General features: G+C 37.5%; 1 protein-coding gene across 4 annotated transcripts in view; it reads right to left on the minus strand.

Annotated features, from left to right (window-relative positions):
• The window catches only part of LOC136880908 (S-phase kinase-associated protein 2), a 222,731-nt gene that overhangs the window by 183,969 nt on the left and 25,163 nt on the right, over positions 1-13,599 (minus strand). For all 4 annotated transcript variants that reach the window (XM_067153445.2, XM_067153439.2, XM_067153452.2 and 1 more), the window contains one exon: positions 1,439-1,592. In XM_067153445.2, coding sequence (XP_067009546.1) covers positions 1,439-1,592 — 154 coding nt within the window. The remainder of the gene's footprint in view (positions 1-1,438; positions 1,593-13,599) is intronic.

Genomic DNA, 13,599 nt, shown 5'->3' on the forward strand with positions numbered 1-13,599 from the left:
AACCCTTGTTGCTACCTTCCTACATATTTCGCCAACATAAACCAATCCACAGGAGCAAGAAATCATATATATATTCCAAAAGACAGAGTGTCATGTGATTCTCGTCCTTTCAGTCTGGCATTGCCATACGTAAAAGCTGTCACGGATAGGATTGGCAATATTCTCAGAAAGCACAATTTATTTATTTTTTTTTTGCTAGTGGCATTATGTCGCACCGACATATATAGGTCTTATGGCGACGATGCAATAGAAAAGGCCTTGGAGTTGGAAGTGACAGTGGCCTTAATTAAGGTACAGCCCCAGTAGGTGCCTCGTGTGAAAATGGGAAACAACGGAAAAACATCTTCAGGGCTGCCTACAGTGGGATTCGAACCCACTGTCTCCTGGATGCAAGCTCACAGCTGCGCGCCTCTAACCGCACGACCAACTCGCCTGGTGAAAGCACAATATCAAGACAATTTTTAAGCTTAATATCATCATAGGCAATTGTTTGCAATCTATCAAAGATCCTATTGGCTTAAACTGCGCTGGAATATATATATGATTCCTTGCTCCTGTGGATCGGTTTATGTTGGCCAAACATGTAGGAAGGTAGCAACAAGGGTTAAAAAACATTGCAGGCACTTACGTCTTTGCCAGCCAGAGAAGTGTGCTGTGGCAGAACATGCCATACGTAATGACAATCAAATAATTTTTTATGCAACTTCTGTCATTTGTAAAGAGAAACATTTTAACCCTAGAATCATTCATGAGGCGATAGAAATTGCTAAACGCCCAAATAATTTCAAAGGTGACGGCTATATACTAAGTAGATCATGGCTACCCTCCATAGTTAACTCGTCAACATCTTTCTCCGCGACTCTCGAGGCCCTGGAATTAACCATATCTCTAACAGGGTCTCACTATCTTGAGTCTGGTTATTATGGAGTGACAGTTGCCATTATGCTTTGTTACTGCTCTGAAGACGATCCTGGTCGCAGGATCGAAACGCATCCGCTGGTATATAATATTGCACGACCTAATATCCCCAAATAATTATCATAATGTCATTTAGTAGTCGTGAAAGCCCACGTATTAAGATACAAGATTCTCTTTCTACTAGTTACTTATTTTTCCTTTTCTACTAAATGTTGTCACACTGTTGAACATCAATAATGCAAAAATAATGCTATGTCCAGCATACAAAAATGCCATGTTACTACAGACAATTCAATGAATGAACTAAGCATGGGAGCATTTTATCAATTTTATGTGAGAATTTTAAAAATTACTTTTCTGTAGCCAAAGAATATAGATATTAAGAAGCAATGAAGTAATGATTAGTACTTTACTGTCTTTGGTTTTTAAGGCTAGTCTGCAAGAAAAAGTTTTTAATAACAACAATAAATCCCTGCAAACACACTAAAAATTATTAAAAAATAAAGTCTTGACAACTCACCTGGTCCAGGGGCATTTACAACTTCCGATCTTCGAAAAATAAAGAAGTCATTTGACAAGCTTGTATCTGCTTCTGGTCTGATCGTTCCCACGGAAGTAGATCCTGGCTGCTCAACGTTTAATGAATGGGTCGTCTGCACTTTCACAGATGATTTCTACAAAAATTATGTTCAGCAAGTTAGAAAACTGTGTGCAATGAGAGAAATCAGAGTCCCGCTAACCCAAATCCTGACAACTTAGGAACTATGTAGAAGCAAACTAAAATTTTTGAAGCACTGAATTTGTAATGTAAAGATATTCATGTATCCACCAATATAAAGCAATATTGCCCTGCGTATTACTAGAGAATCTTGAGACAGAAATCGAACTAAAAATAATATAACAAAGTCAATAGAGTTTCATAGTGTTCAGTTACAAAGAAATAAATACAACGATCTACAAATATCAGAAACTAGTTATTCCTCTTTCCAAAATCAGGTATTCATTTTTGATTATTACAAGCAGGTGTTCCATAGTATACCCCTGAGCACATAAGCTGATACATTAAGGGTGAAACCTTACTCTTTCTCCCCTGTTAATGTTGAAGGTAGTGATTTATAGTTACATTTCCAACCGTTGGGTTGGATTTCAGTGTCGCTAACCATACAGTTCAGGGACCCTACTTGCCGATACGTCATCTTAGAGATACTGTTAATCTGGCACGTTGGCAACGTACAAACATGGTTTTTGCCAGAATAACGTATTGCCACTGCAACACTGTTAAAGTCACTAGTGATACATTAACGGGTATATTTAAAGCATATTTTCTTTTTCTGTGGTACTGTAAATTTGTTTGGCTAATACCAGGTAAACAGAATTGCGACATGTTTGAATAATGCATTTCATAACAGAGTGTGTGAAATGATGAACACAGCATTTTACTAATTACGGTCCTGTTTCGTCCAATACATACAGAATTCGATTGGGATGTCTAAGAAGCAAGAAAAATTTGCAAGAATTATTCCGAAAAGGAAAGCAATGTTGCGTCCTTTACAAAAATCAGGTCAAGAGATGATTGCTACGAGCAATTGAATCTCAAAGAGATGAAGGCATAAGTCGTAGTGATACGAACCTAATGACAAGAGTTACAAAATTAACTGGGGTGTTTATTCTAATCATGTTTCTATGACAAGTTTCTGACATAACGACAATCAATTGAAATGGAGGAATGTTTCATTATGAACCTAACCTAATCATGTCTTGTCTCAACTTTGATACAGTTTGCGGACTTAACCTTTGTGTATTCATATTGACTGATGACGTGTGTATGTAATATATTTGCTTGTGTGTATTATTACAGTGAGGTTTCTCTTCAGTCCAAAAAGTAATAGGAAATTTCAAGAAGGGAGTTGAATTTTCTACCCCAGGTTAACACCAGGAGCGTTAGCATCTAGTGACTAGCATAGACAGTTATTCTAAGGAAGTGATAGCAAGGTTTATTTATGATACATTACATAAAGGTAAAGGTAAAATCAGAAGGAATCTACTGCAACATTATTTACAGAAAATGGCACGCAGGCAAGATAACCCCCCAGAAATGTTTTGTGCACGTATCGACATACAGCTCTTTTGAGACTCTTGTAATAAATACTGTTCTCTCTCCCCAGAGGAGAAGTTGTAACTGTAAGAAAAGTTTTCGACCACATGAAAGCAAATTATGACACTTATTTGTACAAGGGGTCAGAAACATCATTAAGAAGAATTCTGAAGGCCATGGGATTTGTGTGGAGTAAAGGGGATCCCTATGCATATGTTAAGAGAAAATGAACACATTTGTTTTAAGAGATCCTGTTCTCTGTGGGAATACATGCAAAGTAAGGACAGCAAGAACCCAAAACCTGTTGTTTTCTTGAACGAGGCTTGGATTTTTATGAATGATGAATGTAAGTTATATATTTTATATAAAAATCATAGAATAATTTATCTTCATCAGGTGTCTATGGTTTAAAATGTGCATTTCTCTTTCAGGGTCACCCACATACCCCTGGAATAAACCACACAAATCTGGACATGATGTTCCAGGAGTAATTCGTCGACCTATATCTGAGGGAGAAAGACTGGTTATTGTTCATGCTGGAATGAAAGATTGCTTTGTACCTGGTATGTTCTTTCTTTATTTTACTTCATATTCTTTTTTTTATTTTTTATTTTTTTGCTAGTTGCTTTACGTTGCACCGACACAAATACATCTTATGGCGACAATGGGACAGGAAAGGGCTAGGAGTGGGGAGGAAGCGGCCGTGGCCTTAATTAAGGTACAGCCCCAGCATTTGCCTGGTGTGAAAATGGGAAACCACGGAAAACAATTTTCAGGCCTGCCGACAGTGGGGTTCAAACCTACTATCTCCCGAATAATGGATACCGGCCGCACTTAAGCGACTGCAGCTATCGAGTTCGGTCATGATCTTATTATAGTGAGCTGATCTCTCTTCACATGGTTATGAGGGGTATTTAGGGGTTGTAGTAAGGATGGAAAGGGGAGGGCACGTATGTCTCTGGTAAGACCCTAACTGAGTATAGTTCCAGTGTATGGGACCCTCACCTAGATTACTTGATTCGAGAACTGGAAAAAATTCAAAGGAAAGCAGCAAAATTTGTTCTGGGTGATTTCTGACAGAAGAGTAGCGTTACAAAAATGTTGCAGATTTTGGACTGGTAAGACTTTGGAGAAAGGAGGTGAGCTGCTTGACTAACTGGTGATGTTCCCAGCTGTAGGTGGAGAAGTGATGTGGAATTACAGTGGTAGACAAATAAGTTTGAGTGGTGTTTTAAAAGTAGGCAAGATCACAGAACAATGATAAAGTTGGAATTTAAGGGTACAATTTGAGGCAAATATTTGTTTAAGAAGAGGAATTAGGATTGGAATAATTTACCAAGGGATATGTTCAATAAATTTCTAATTTCTTTGCAATTTATGAAGAAAAGACTGAGTAAACAAAATCTGCCACCTGGGCAACTGTCCTAAGTGCAGATCAGTGGTGATTGATTGCTTGACTGATTGATTGAAATTGACTGGCACAATATAGGAAGTGGTTCTGTGGTTCTTTATTTTGACTTCTCCACTGTTAAGGGGTCTCTTGATTATTAAAAAGACCTGCAGGTATTCACTTTAAGCCAATGATTAACTTTAGAGAGGTACTTCAATTAAAACTTCTCCAGTGTATTTTCATGTAATATTACTGGATATTGGTATCAGCAAATTACTTGTACTGTAGGCCTATTTATTATTGTTCTGTATTTGACAATCTCAACCTGAATCAGTGCATGATAGCTGACTGACACCTTCAAAGCTGCTTTAGTGCCTGATATAGGTTCAGTGTTCACAGCAATTATATTTGTTCTAAGGTATTAAAAATAGTGTTTTTAGTTATGTCATTAATACAAATTGATCATGGACTCCTAATCTAGATATACTAATGGAAATACATACATGACAGATGTTAGGATAAAGCAGTGTAAGTAGTAATTCATTGACTTCATCATCAGGTGACTTTGCTGCACTGTAGTTATTTTCACTTAAAAGCAGACTGCTTTCTTGATAATTCAACAGAAATCACAATTTTTGTCTCTTAATATCCCTGAAGAGGGTGATCTCATATTTTTAGGGAATACCTTTTCAGAAGAAATAACTTTATGCTAAAACTCAAAACTCTTACAGATGCTGATTTGACATTTGCCACAAACTTTAAAAGAAATCAAGATTATCATGGTGCTACGAACAGTGAGAAATTTCAGATGTGGGTGGAAACACAATCACAGCATTAAGAAATACAGGACCCTGTGTTATTGTGATTGATAATGCAGCATATCTGTAAGATTGTGGAGCATCAACCAACAACGAAATGGAGGAAGGATCAATTAGTGGTAATTATACCATATTGAATATTTTCTTGTACTGAATGGTATTTAATGATGTTACAGAATTTAATTTTAATTTCTTCTTTAATTTATAGTCATGGTTAAGGCAGAATGGGGTGTCTCCACCAGAATATGTAACGAAAGATGAGCTGCAAAGGTTGTGTCATATGAATCGAAGTCACTTCAAGAGTTACAGTAGCATCTAAACATAAGTTTAGGTAATGTTGTTTACTTTCATGTATGGATAACAATATTTGTTTTGTTTTTTTGTTTCTTGTTTTTTAAACCAGGTATATTGCTGAAGAGATGCTGCACAATGAAGGCCATACTGTCCTACGACTTCCTCCATATCACTCATTTTTCAACGCCATGTGGCGAAGCAGTATTGTAACAAAACAGTGGCTTCAAGATCTAGCCTGGATTGGACCACGCTAGAGCTGTGCGGAAAGAATTTCTCGAACAGGTAGGCCAAGTGGAAATGTTATTTACTGGATATAGGCAAGTGGAGTTTATCATATAGTCGCCAGGTAGTGATCCTTCAATATATCTTACAGGTGACAGCAGAGATATGGAAAAATGAAGTGAAACGCACTGAGAAGATTGTTGAGTTCTACAATAATGAGGTGAGAGGTGTTTCTTAAGTGGAATAACTAGCCATTCATCACAGAAAGTGAATCAGAGGAGGAAGAAGAAAGAACAGGAGAAGGTGAGGAGTTAGCTGTACCACTATAAGAGTCATTCCATGAGATTAAGGGTTCTCCAACTTTGCTGGAAAATAATACATTTCTAATTTACCTGTTCTTCTGGATATAACACACTTACATTTGAAAATTGTAGGGAAATGCTACCTTTTTGCTAAACATAGCTATTTTATGCCGATACCACAGCCTGGTTCTTATTAAGTGTTATGGTCCTTCAGATTACCACCATTACATTACAAATAAACTTATAACAAATCATGGTACATGTTTCGTCCTCATTAGAGAACATCTTCAGCCATCAAAGTCCATAAAAACGAAACGAAGACAAGGATATACAGTTAAACTTTGAAAGACACTGGATATTCTTGGTATCTGGTGTTGTCTATGTGCTCTGATCAAAATCTATCATTAACACGTTGAGTGCCATGCGACCCCATATGGGTACGTGAGAGTAGTCAAGTTTTTGAACTTCACGTCCCCATATGGGGTTGTACGTTCGTTGTAAATCGAGAACAGTGCGAACTCATTTGGATGCGCAGTAAGTATGTGTTTCAAATATGTATACATTATCTTCCTGCCATCTGCTGGTCGACTATATAAGTACGTGCATAGTCCACCTTCCATTCCTCGATTCCTGTTTTGGCGCGACCCTATATGGATACAAAAAGAGTGCTTTGTAGGTTGACAAAGTGACTGTCTATCTCACGCGCGTATTTTTTATGTAAGTGTGCAGTGCTCTGAGTTTCCTTTTCTTTTTTTAAGTCGTTACGAGTAAATTGAGCAGTAAAAGACCTAGTGCAGACAGTCTGGACAATATATCGAACAAGTCGAACAATGATGATATGGACGAAGTATACAGTTACAGTGATTTTGAACCCAGTACAGAGCAAATAGCGATCTCGCACGTTCATCCACATTGATGAATTACAGTCTTCAGTATTCACAACTTCACTATACTCCGGGTTACCAAGCCAGCTGTAGCAACAATTATGACCGTATTCAATGATATATTCACTGATTTCCCATGTTGCACAATCATCACTGCTAGGTTCTCTTACTCAAATTAAAAGTTTTACAAACAAAATTATATATGGTACTTATTCAATATTATGTAACTACTAATTCTTCTTATAATATTGTTCTGTTACATCCTAATTTACCACATTCACATGATTTTCACTACATTATGTAACTACATTTTACACAAACATTTCCTGACCTAAAATCGGGGATCGTACATTTTTATGGCTCCATTATGAACAAGCTAACATATCTCTCAAAATCAACAGCACATAACGCGTCCCTGCAAAGGAAAATGCAAGTATGACCGAGCGTCAGGACAGTAACTACTGTATAAGTACGACCCCATATGGGGGCACATGTATGTGTACAATTCGTAATGACCAATATGACCCCATATGGGGTCGCAATATTTTACCTAATATACATAATAAGTTAACCTAATATATCATAAATACATCCTAATTTCAGCGATCATTTGCTTGGTTAAGCCTGTGAACGTTTTAGCACCAGGGAGTAACTCGATGTTATTAGCTCATGGCACTAGATGGCAATCCTATTAAATTCGGTCTGGCACTCAACGTGTTAAATATCACAGTATTATGCATGTGTCTAGACTTTTTTTTTTACAAGCTGCTTTACACTGCACCGACACAGATAGGTCTTATGGGACGATGGAACAGGAAAGGGCTAAGAGTGGGAAGTGGCCGTGGCCTTAATTAGGGTATATCCCCAGCATTTGCCTGGTATGAAAATGGGAAACCACGGAAAGACACCTTCAGGGCTGCCGACAATGGGGTTCGAACCCACTATCTCCCAAATACTGGATACTGGCCGCACTTAAGCGACTGCAGCTATCGAGCTCGGTGCATCTAGAAATTAAAACAGTGGAGTCTAGCAAAAAAAAAAAACACCATTATAAAAATCACAACGTCCATAACACATGTTTTACATGTATGAAAATACAATGCAGTGCTAAACTGAGATCTGACATTAATGGACTATAGTTGAAAAAATCTTTATGTTGTATGTAATAACATATAAAATAGCGGTTAGTTCAACACTTTCAATGAAGGCTGATTGGACTATATTCGAGGGGGGAACTTCTCTTAAAAGTTTTGCAAGCTGAATGCCAGGCTTAGTTTCATAAAGACATTAGAAATGAAGTATGCTCGCTGGTCTCATATCAGCCTGTGTGCTGCCTTGAGTTATACTGCATGTTGAACGAATCATGTACAATGTGCATTTACCATGATTTAATGTTATTCTGAAAGGAATAAATTCAATATGTATTGCAAAACAAGCTCTTCAAAGTACCACAATACTTGTTAAGGTCGACAATACAGGCTAAAAATGAATTTTTATTTCTTGTAAATTCTCACTCTTACCGGGAGGATCTGGGTTAATTCCCATGCAAATTGATGATTTTAACCTTGATTTGCGGACAGAGCCTACGTGAGAACAGAACAGCAATGAGGGAAGAAGCCAGAATGTGCCGGCACATCTATGATGTCATACTTGCAGGAAATGCCTGGATAGTAGGCGTTTTAGATGGGGGAAAATGAAATTAGTGAATAACCGATTCATTTTTCTTTTATCTCTTCTCTCTCATCCTGCATAGCCTACAATTCACCTATCTTCTCTTATTTTGTTTTACATTTATTTACACCGTATATATTTGCATCTTACATGAATTTAATTTACTGGTTATAAATTCCATAGTCCTTCAGCATTATCACTCAGCTAAAATCTCACTTGATAGGTAATTGTACACGCTGTACAGATACATAGTACATTACTAGGGCTAAAAAAAGCCCAAATAAGCAAGCAATCATGACCTCAAAAGTGACAAAATATGACCTCAAAAGTGACAAAATATGAAATGAAAATGGTTAAACAAAATATGCCCATTTTAAAATAAATTATAAATCAAAACTGCAATTCCTCTGACATATATTGTTAACTAAATTCTTTATTCTTACTTTTAGTTTTCTGAATATAAATGTGCAGCAATTATTCACAGTCTATTAACCTTGATTCACTTATCAAACTTTTGTGAACACATACCTATAAAGTACTAAGTTCACTAAGATTATCAGATCACACAACATTTTAAAGGTCAAAACATGTTTGCAACTTGCATTGGTGGTTTGAAATACAAGAAAACTAGAAATCAATCTATTTAAAAATATATAAATTTTAGAACGTTTAAGCCCAGATTTCATTAACATTATTCAAATGCGTTAAAGTTTAAAATGAGCGCCAAGAAACCAATTAAGTAGACGTCTTTCAATACATTACGGTAAGGCGTCAGAACCTATAGTGCAAACTCACATGACTTTTTCATTCTTCCCCGCAGGTGGAATTGAAATGTATGATAAGATTCATCTGCAAAGCATCAGGCGCGAAAGACCTCCGATTATCACTTAACACATTCTTGTAAGAAGAGAAGCTCCTTTCTACGTCACAAGACATTATTGGTGAATATTTAAATAATGTTAAATCACTGCTGTCGAGTATGCACTCATCTTGAAGTGTATTGGTACCTTCTCCTCTAAGATCATTTATCTTGCACACACGATGAAAACAATCATTTCAATTCAGCACATTTTGAAGTTTCCATTTTACACTGGCACTAACGATTCCATGTGATTGTTGTACCGAAAGTTCAACACTTCTCACAATGTCAATACTTGCATGAATTTCTAAGCCAGCAAGTAATTGCATTTTATATAATTCCAAAGTTCAACTTAACCCATTCGGTGGGCAATGCGGTGAGATCCACGGCTGCAAGTCGCTTGCCTGGCAGGCAATGCGGATATATCAACCGATTCAAATTACATTTTTTTCTCACTTGCCTGTCTGCAGAGGTTTATTTCATTTTCAGCAGCGTATTCTGGATAAGTCTGCCCTCTGATGTGAATATTTTCAACTATGTTCTCCCAATACCAATGTGTCACCCATGAGTTGCAACATAAAGAGCACAGCTTATGTCTGGGCAAGAACGACCTAAGGCATAATGGCTTCGCGCTGAAGCTTTAGATAATCGTCCGTTGGACGTAATAACATTGCTGTAGAAGGGATTTCTAGAGATTATGTTAGTGAACAGACCTCCCTGATGACATTTTAGAACTGTGGCCTGATTTATTATCCCCAGTCTTGAGTTTTTCTTTCAAGACTGGAGTGTGTGTTTACCGTGAGTTACACAACATTTATTATCACACGCTTCCGTAATACAGGCTCATTTCATGATTTCCGTCCAAACTGCAGAGACCAGGGTTCTATTCAATTACATTTTTTCCCCTAAAATGTCTAAAAGGAATTACCAGCCCCCACCATTAAGAGGAAGATGATTTACGGATCATGATAAACGAAATGTTGGAATTTAGTGGGGAGAATAGTAATATTAATGAAGTAAGTTCTGCTGAAGGGGAATTCATGAGTGACAGGAACATACCTGGAATAAGTACTGCAGGCTCGAATGTACAGGGTTCGGGCCCAGCTGATGCGAATGTTCAGCAGTCGCAAAAGAGACAGCACATGTTCGATTCCAGTTCAAGTAGCGATTATGACAGTGACAGTGGTGATGATAATACTGATTACAATTCAACCAGGGTTCATCAACTTATACTGAAAATGTACAAAAAAGGTCCTGCTTTGATCCAAAATTCCATCATGATGTAAAGGGAGAGTTTTTATGGAGAACAAAACTGAGCAAAATATTTTAATTACTTTTTTATGATATATGCCAGAACATAGCTGAACAGACAAAAGATGCCAAGCAGAAAATCGCACATTAGACCCAGTTTAGTAAGTTGAAACGAAGGAGTCGAGATCAAGACTGGGTCCGAACAAATGAGGATGAAATAAAGCTTCTTATCGCCATACTGTTGCCGCAGGGGATTGTACAGAAACTTAAATTAGGATACTATATTTCTCGCATTTGATTAATCACAACGCCTATTTTCTATTTTCTATGAGCTAATGACACAGGAGAGATTTTTTTTCGCCAGACTGAGTGGCTCAGATGGTTGAGGCGCCTTCTGACACCAACTTGACAGGTTCAATTCTGGCCCAGACCGGTGGTATTTGAAGGTGCTCAAATATGTCGGCCTCTTGTTAGTAGATTTACTGACATGCAAAAGAACTCCTGCAGGACTAAATTCCAGCACCTCAGCTTCTCCGGAAACCGTAAAGGTAGTTAGTGGGACGTACAGCTAATAACATTATTATCACTATCATTATTATTATTATTATTATTAGATTTTCCTCCACAGCTTTTTACATATCTCTGACAATGAGCTGAATAATGGACTAATTCCTCCCAAAATATACAAGATAAATCCAGTATTTGACGACCTGCTAGCAAAATTTTCCGAAGCTTATACCCCTGATGACAAAGTGTCAATTGATGAGAACCTGTTGCTATGGAAAGGGTGGCTAGTGTTGAAGTTTACATACCAAGAAAACGATCGCGTTTCAGAATGGGATCATAAATTATGCAACTCTGAGACAGGTTATATAACATGATCTGCTTCCGTGTGCATCATAATAAACAGCTATAAAAGACATAACACTGAATACTGTAAGTATTACCTGTATTGTAGTGTAATATAGTCCGTGTATGTCACTTATGAATTGTAGGTAGGCTATGTAAACTTGATCCTTCGACAGCACTAACCAATATAACAGAAAACTTTGCGAGTATTATAATTCATTCTATTGAAAATCTTAAGTAGATGTGAACTTTGTAAATCTGCAATTTACATATACAAAAACATTTATTTCCAGGCAAAGATTGTTAGTAAACTTCCTGAAATATTCAGGTAAAAGTTACTGTATGAACAAAAACCAGAGCTTTGCTATTAAGAAGAAGTAACCTCGATATCAGCGTGAAAGCACTTAGTACATTCTTGCACAAAGTACTGAAATTACAATAATAGAATTTTCCAACAATTAAATACATTATATTCAAGTAAATATTTCTCTTAGGACCCTTCAATAATTCATTATAGTCCAAGATTGTTTTTAATCAAATAATTAAATATTTTCCCCAATCAGGCAAATAGCTCCCCACCTGGGAGAGAGCCGGTATGTACTGAGCTCCCCACTTAAGGGCTTAATATATGCCAGACTTTCTGGCAAACTGATGGAAAACAATTCCTGCGCAATCTTGATAGAAGAGGCATCATCTCTGTTGAAGCCGTTAACAATGTTTTTGATAGTGGAGTAGTAAGAACTGGCTGTGGAGGGAGGGGTGTCAAAGGAGCTAAATCCTTGAAAGTCGCAACCCGCAGTGGTGCTTTCAAAAAAAAAAAAAGTTTGATGTTAGATATTAATTTATCGACTTCAGAAAAATTTCCACGAATTTCTTCTGCCACCCTATGCAGAGCACACACAAGGCAAGTGACGTGAATCATTCTTGGATAAAACAGCTTGAGGCCTTCAGCAGCTTTCATCATGTACGGAGCAGCATTCGTAACAAAGATAAGAACGTTTTCCCGCTTAATTTCATCCCGCCACAAAATTTTTAGTACATTATCAAAAAGAATTGCAATCGAATGATTTGCTCTCCCTAAAACTTCTTAGGTTAGTAGAAAAATATCCCCAGGGCGATCAGCACGGAGTGTTCCAATAACCACATTCCCTATATATCTACCTGCAGTGTCCATCGTCTCATCAATAGATACCCAAATCTGCTATACTGTGTCATATTCGATTTAGAGTACAGTAGAGTCTCGATTATCCGACGTAAACGGGACCTGGAGTGCGTCGGATCACCGAAAATGTCGGATAATACAGAATAACTTTGAAAATGAACTGAAACAAACCGGAAGGCTAAAATAATGACATGTTTTACGGTGCTCTATTTATTGAATTACCAATTCAATTGTACAGTACATGCAGTATTAAACGAAAACATCCCAGATGTCTTAAGAAAAGAAACTTTTCTCCACAGATATTAAGCTACCTAATACCGTACCGTTTTTGCCACCGATCACGCCACCCAGCACTGGCAGGAAAATTAGGGTCCCCTTCATTAAGCCTTTTCCTGCAGAATGGTGCCAGATATTGGCAGGCCCTTTTCCCGGTGTTGAGATACCAAAGAAATAGTGCTTCACTTTTTTTCGTACTGACATTTTTTCATTGTTTTTCTCTGCTCTGGTAGAGCACAACTTTTCAATTTCTTCCCTCTGTTTTTTCCAGTCTCCCACTGTAACACGTCCAATACCATAATCTGAAGCCACATTTTGAAGAATTTCCCCTTTGTCCAGTCTCTTTAATGCACTCAATTTGTGTTCCATAGAAACAGTCACTTTCTTCCATTTACTCGCCACACTCACAGAGGATATGAAAACTATAACATCCGCACCCAACCAATACTACAGTGACTGAAGACTCACTGCACCTGTCCTTGAGAAATACCCACTCCTACCGCCAGCGTTCAGGCCAGTGCTTGTCTCATGGTCGCACCCTCCACAGCGGGTGTGCCTGAATTTAGTCTCCACCAAAAGTTGAAATTAAGTCTAACAGTGTCGGATAA

This window comes from Anabrus simplex, chromosome 1, assembly GCF_040414725.1.
Source record: "Anabrus simplex isolate iqAnaSimp1 chromosome 1, ASM4041472v1, whole genome shotgun sequence".
NCBI classification, from domain to species: Eukaryota; Metazoa; Arthropoda; class Insecta; order Orthoptera; family Tettigoniidae; genus Anabrus; species Anabrus simplex.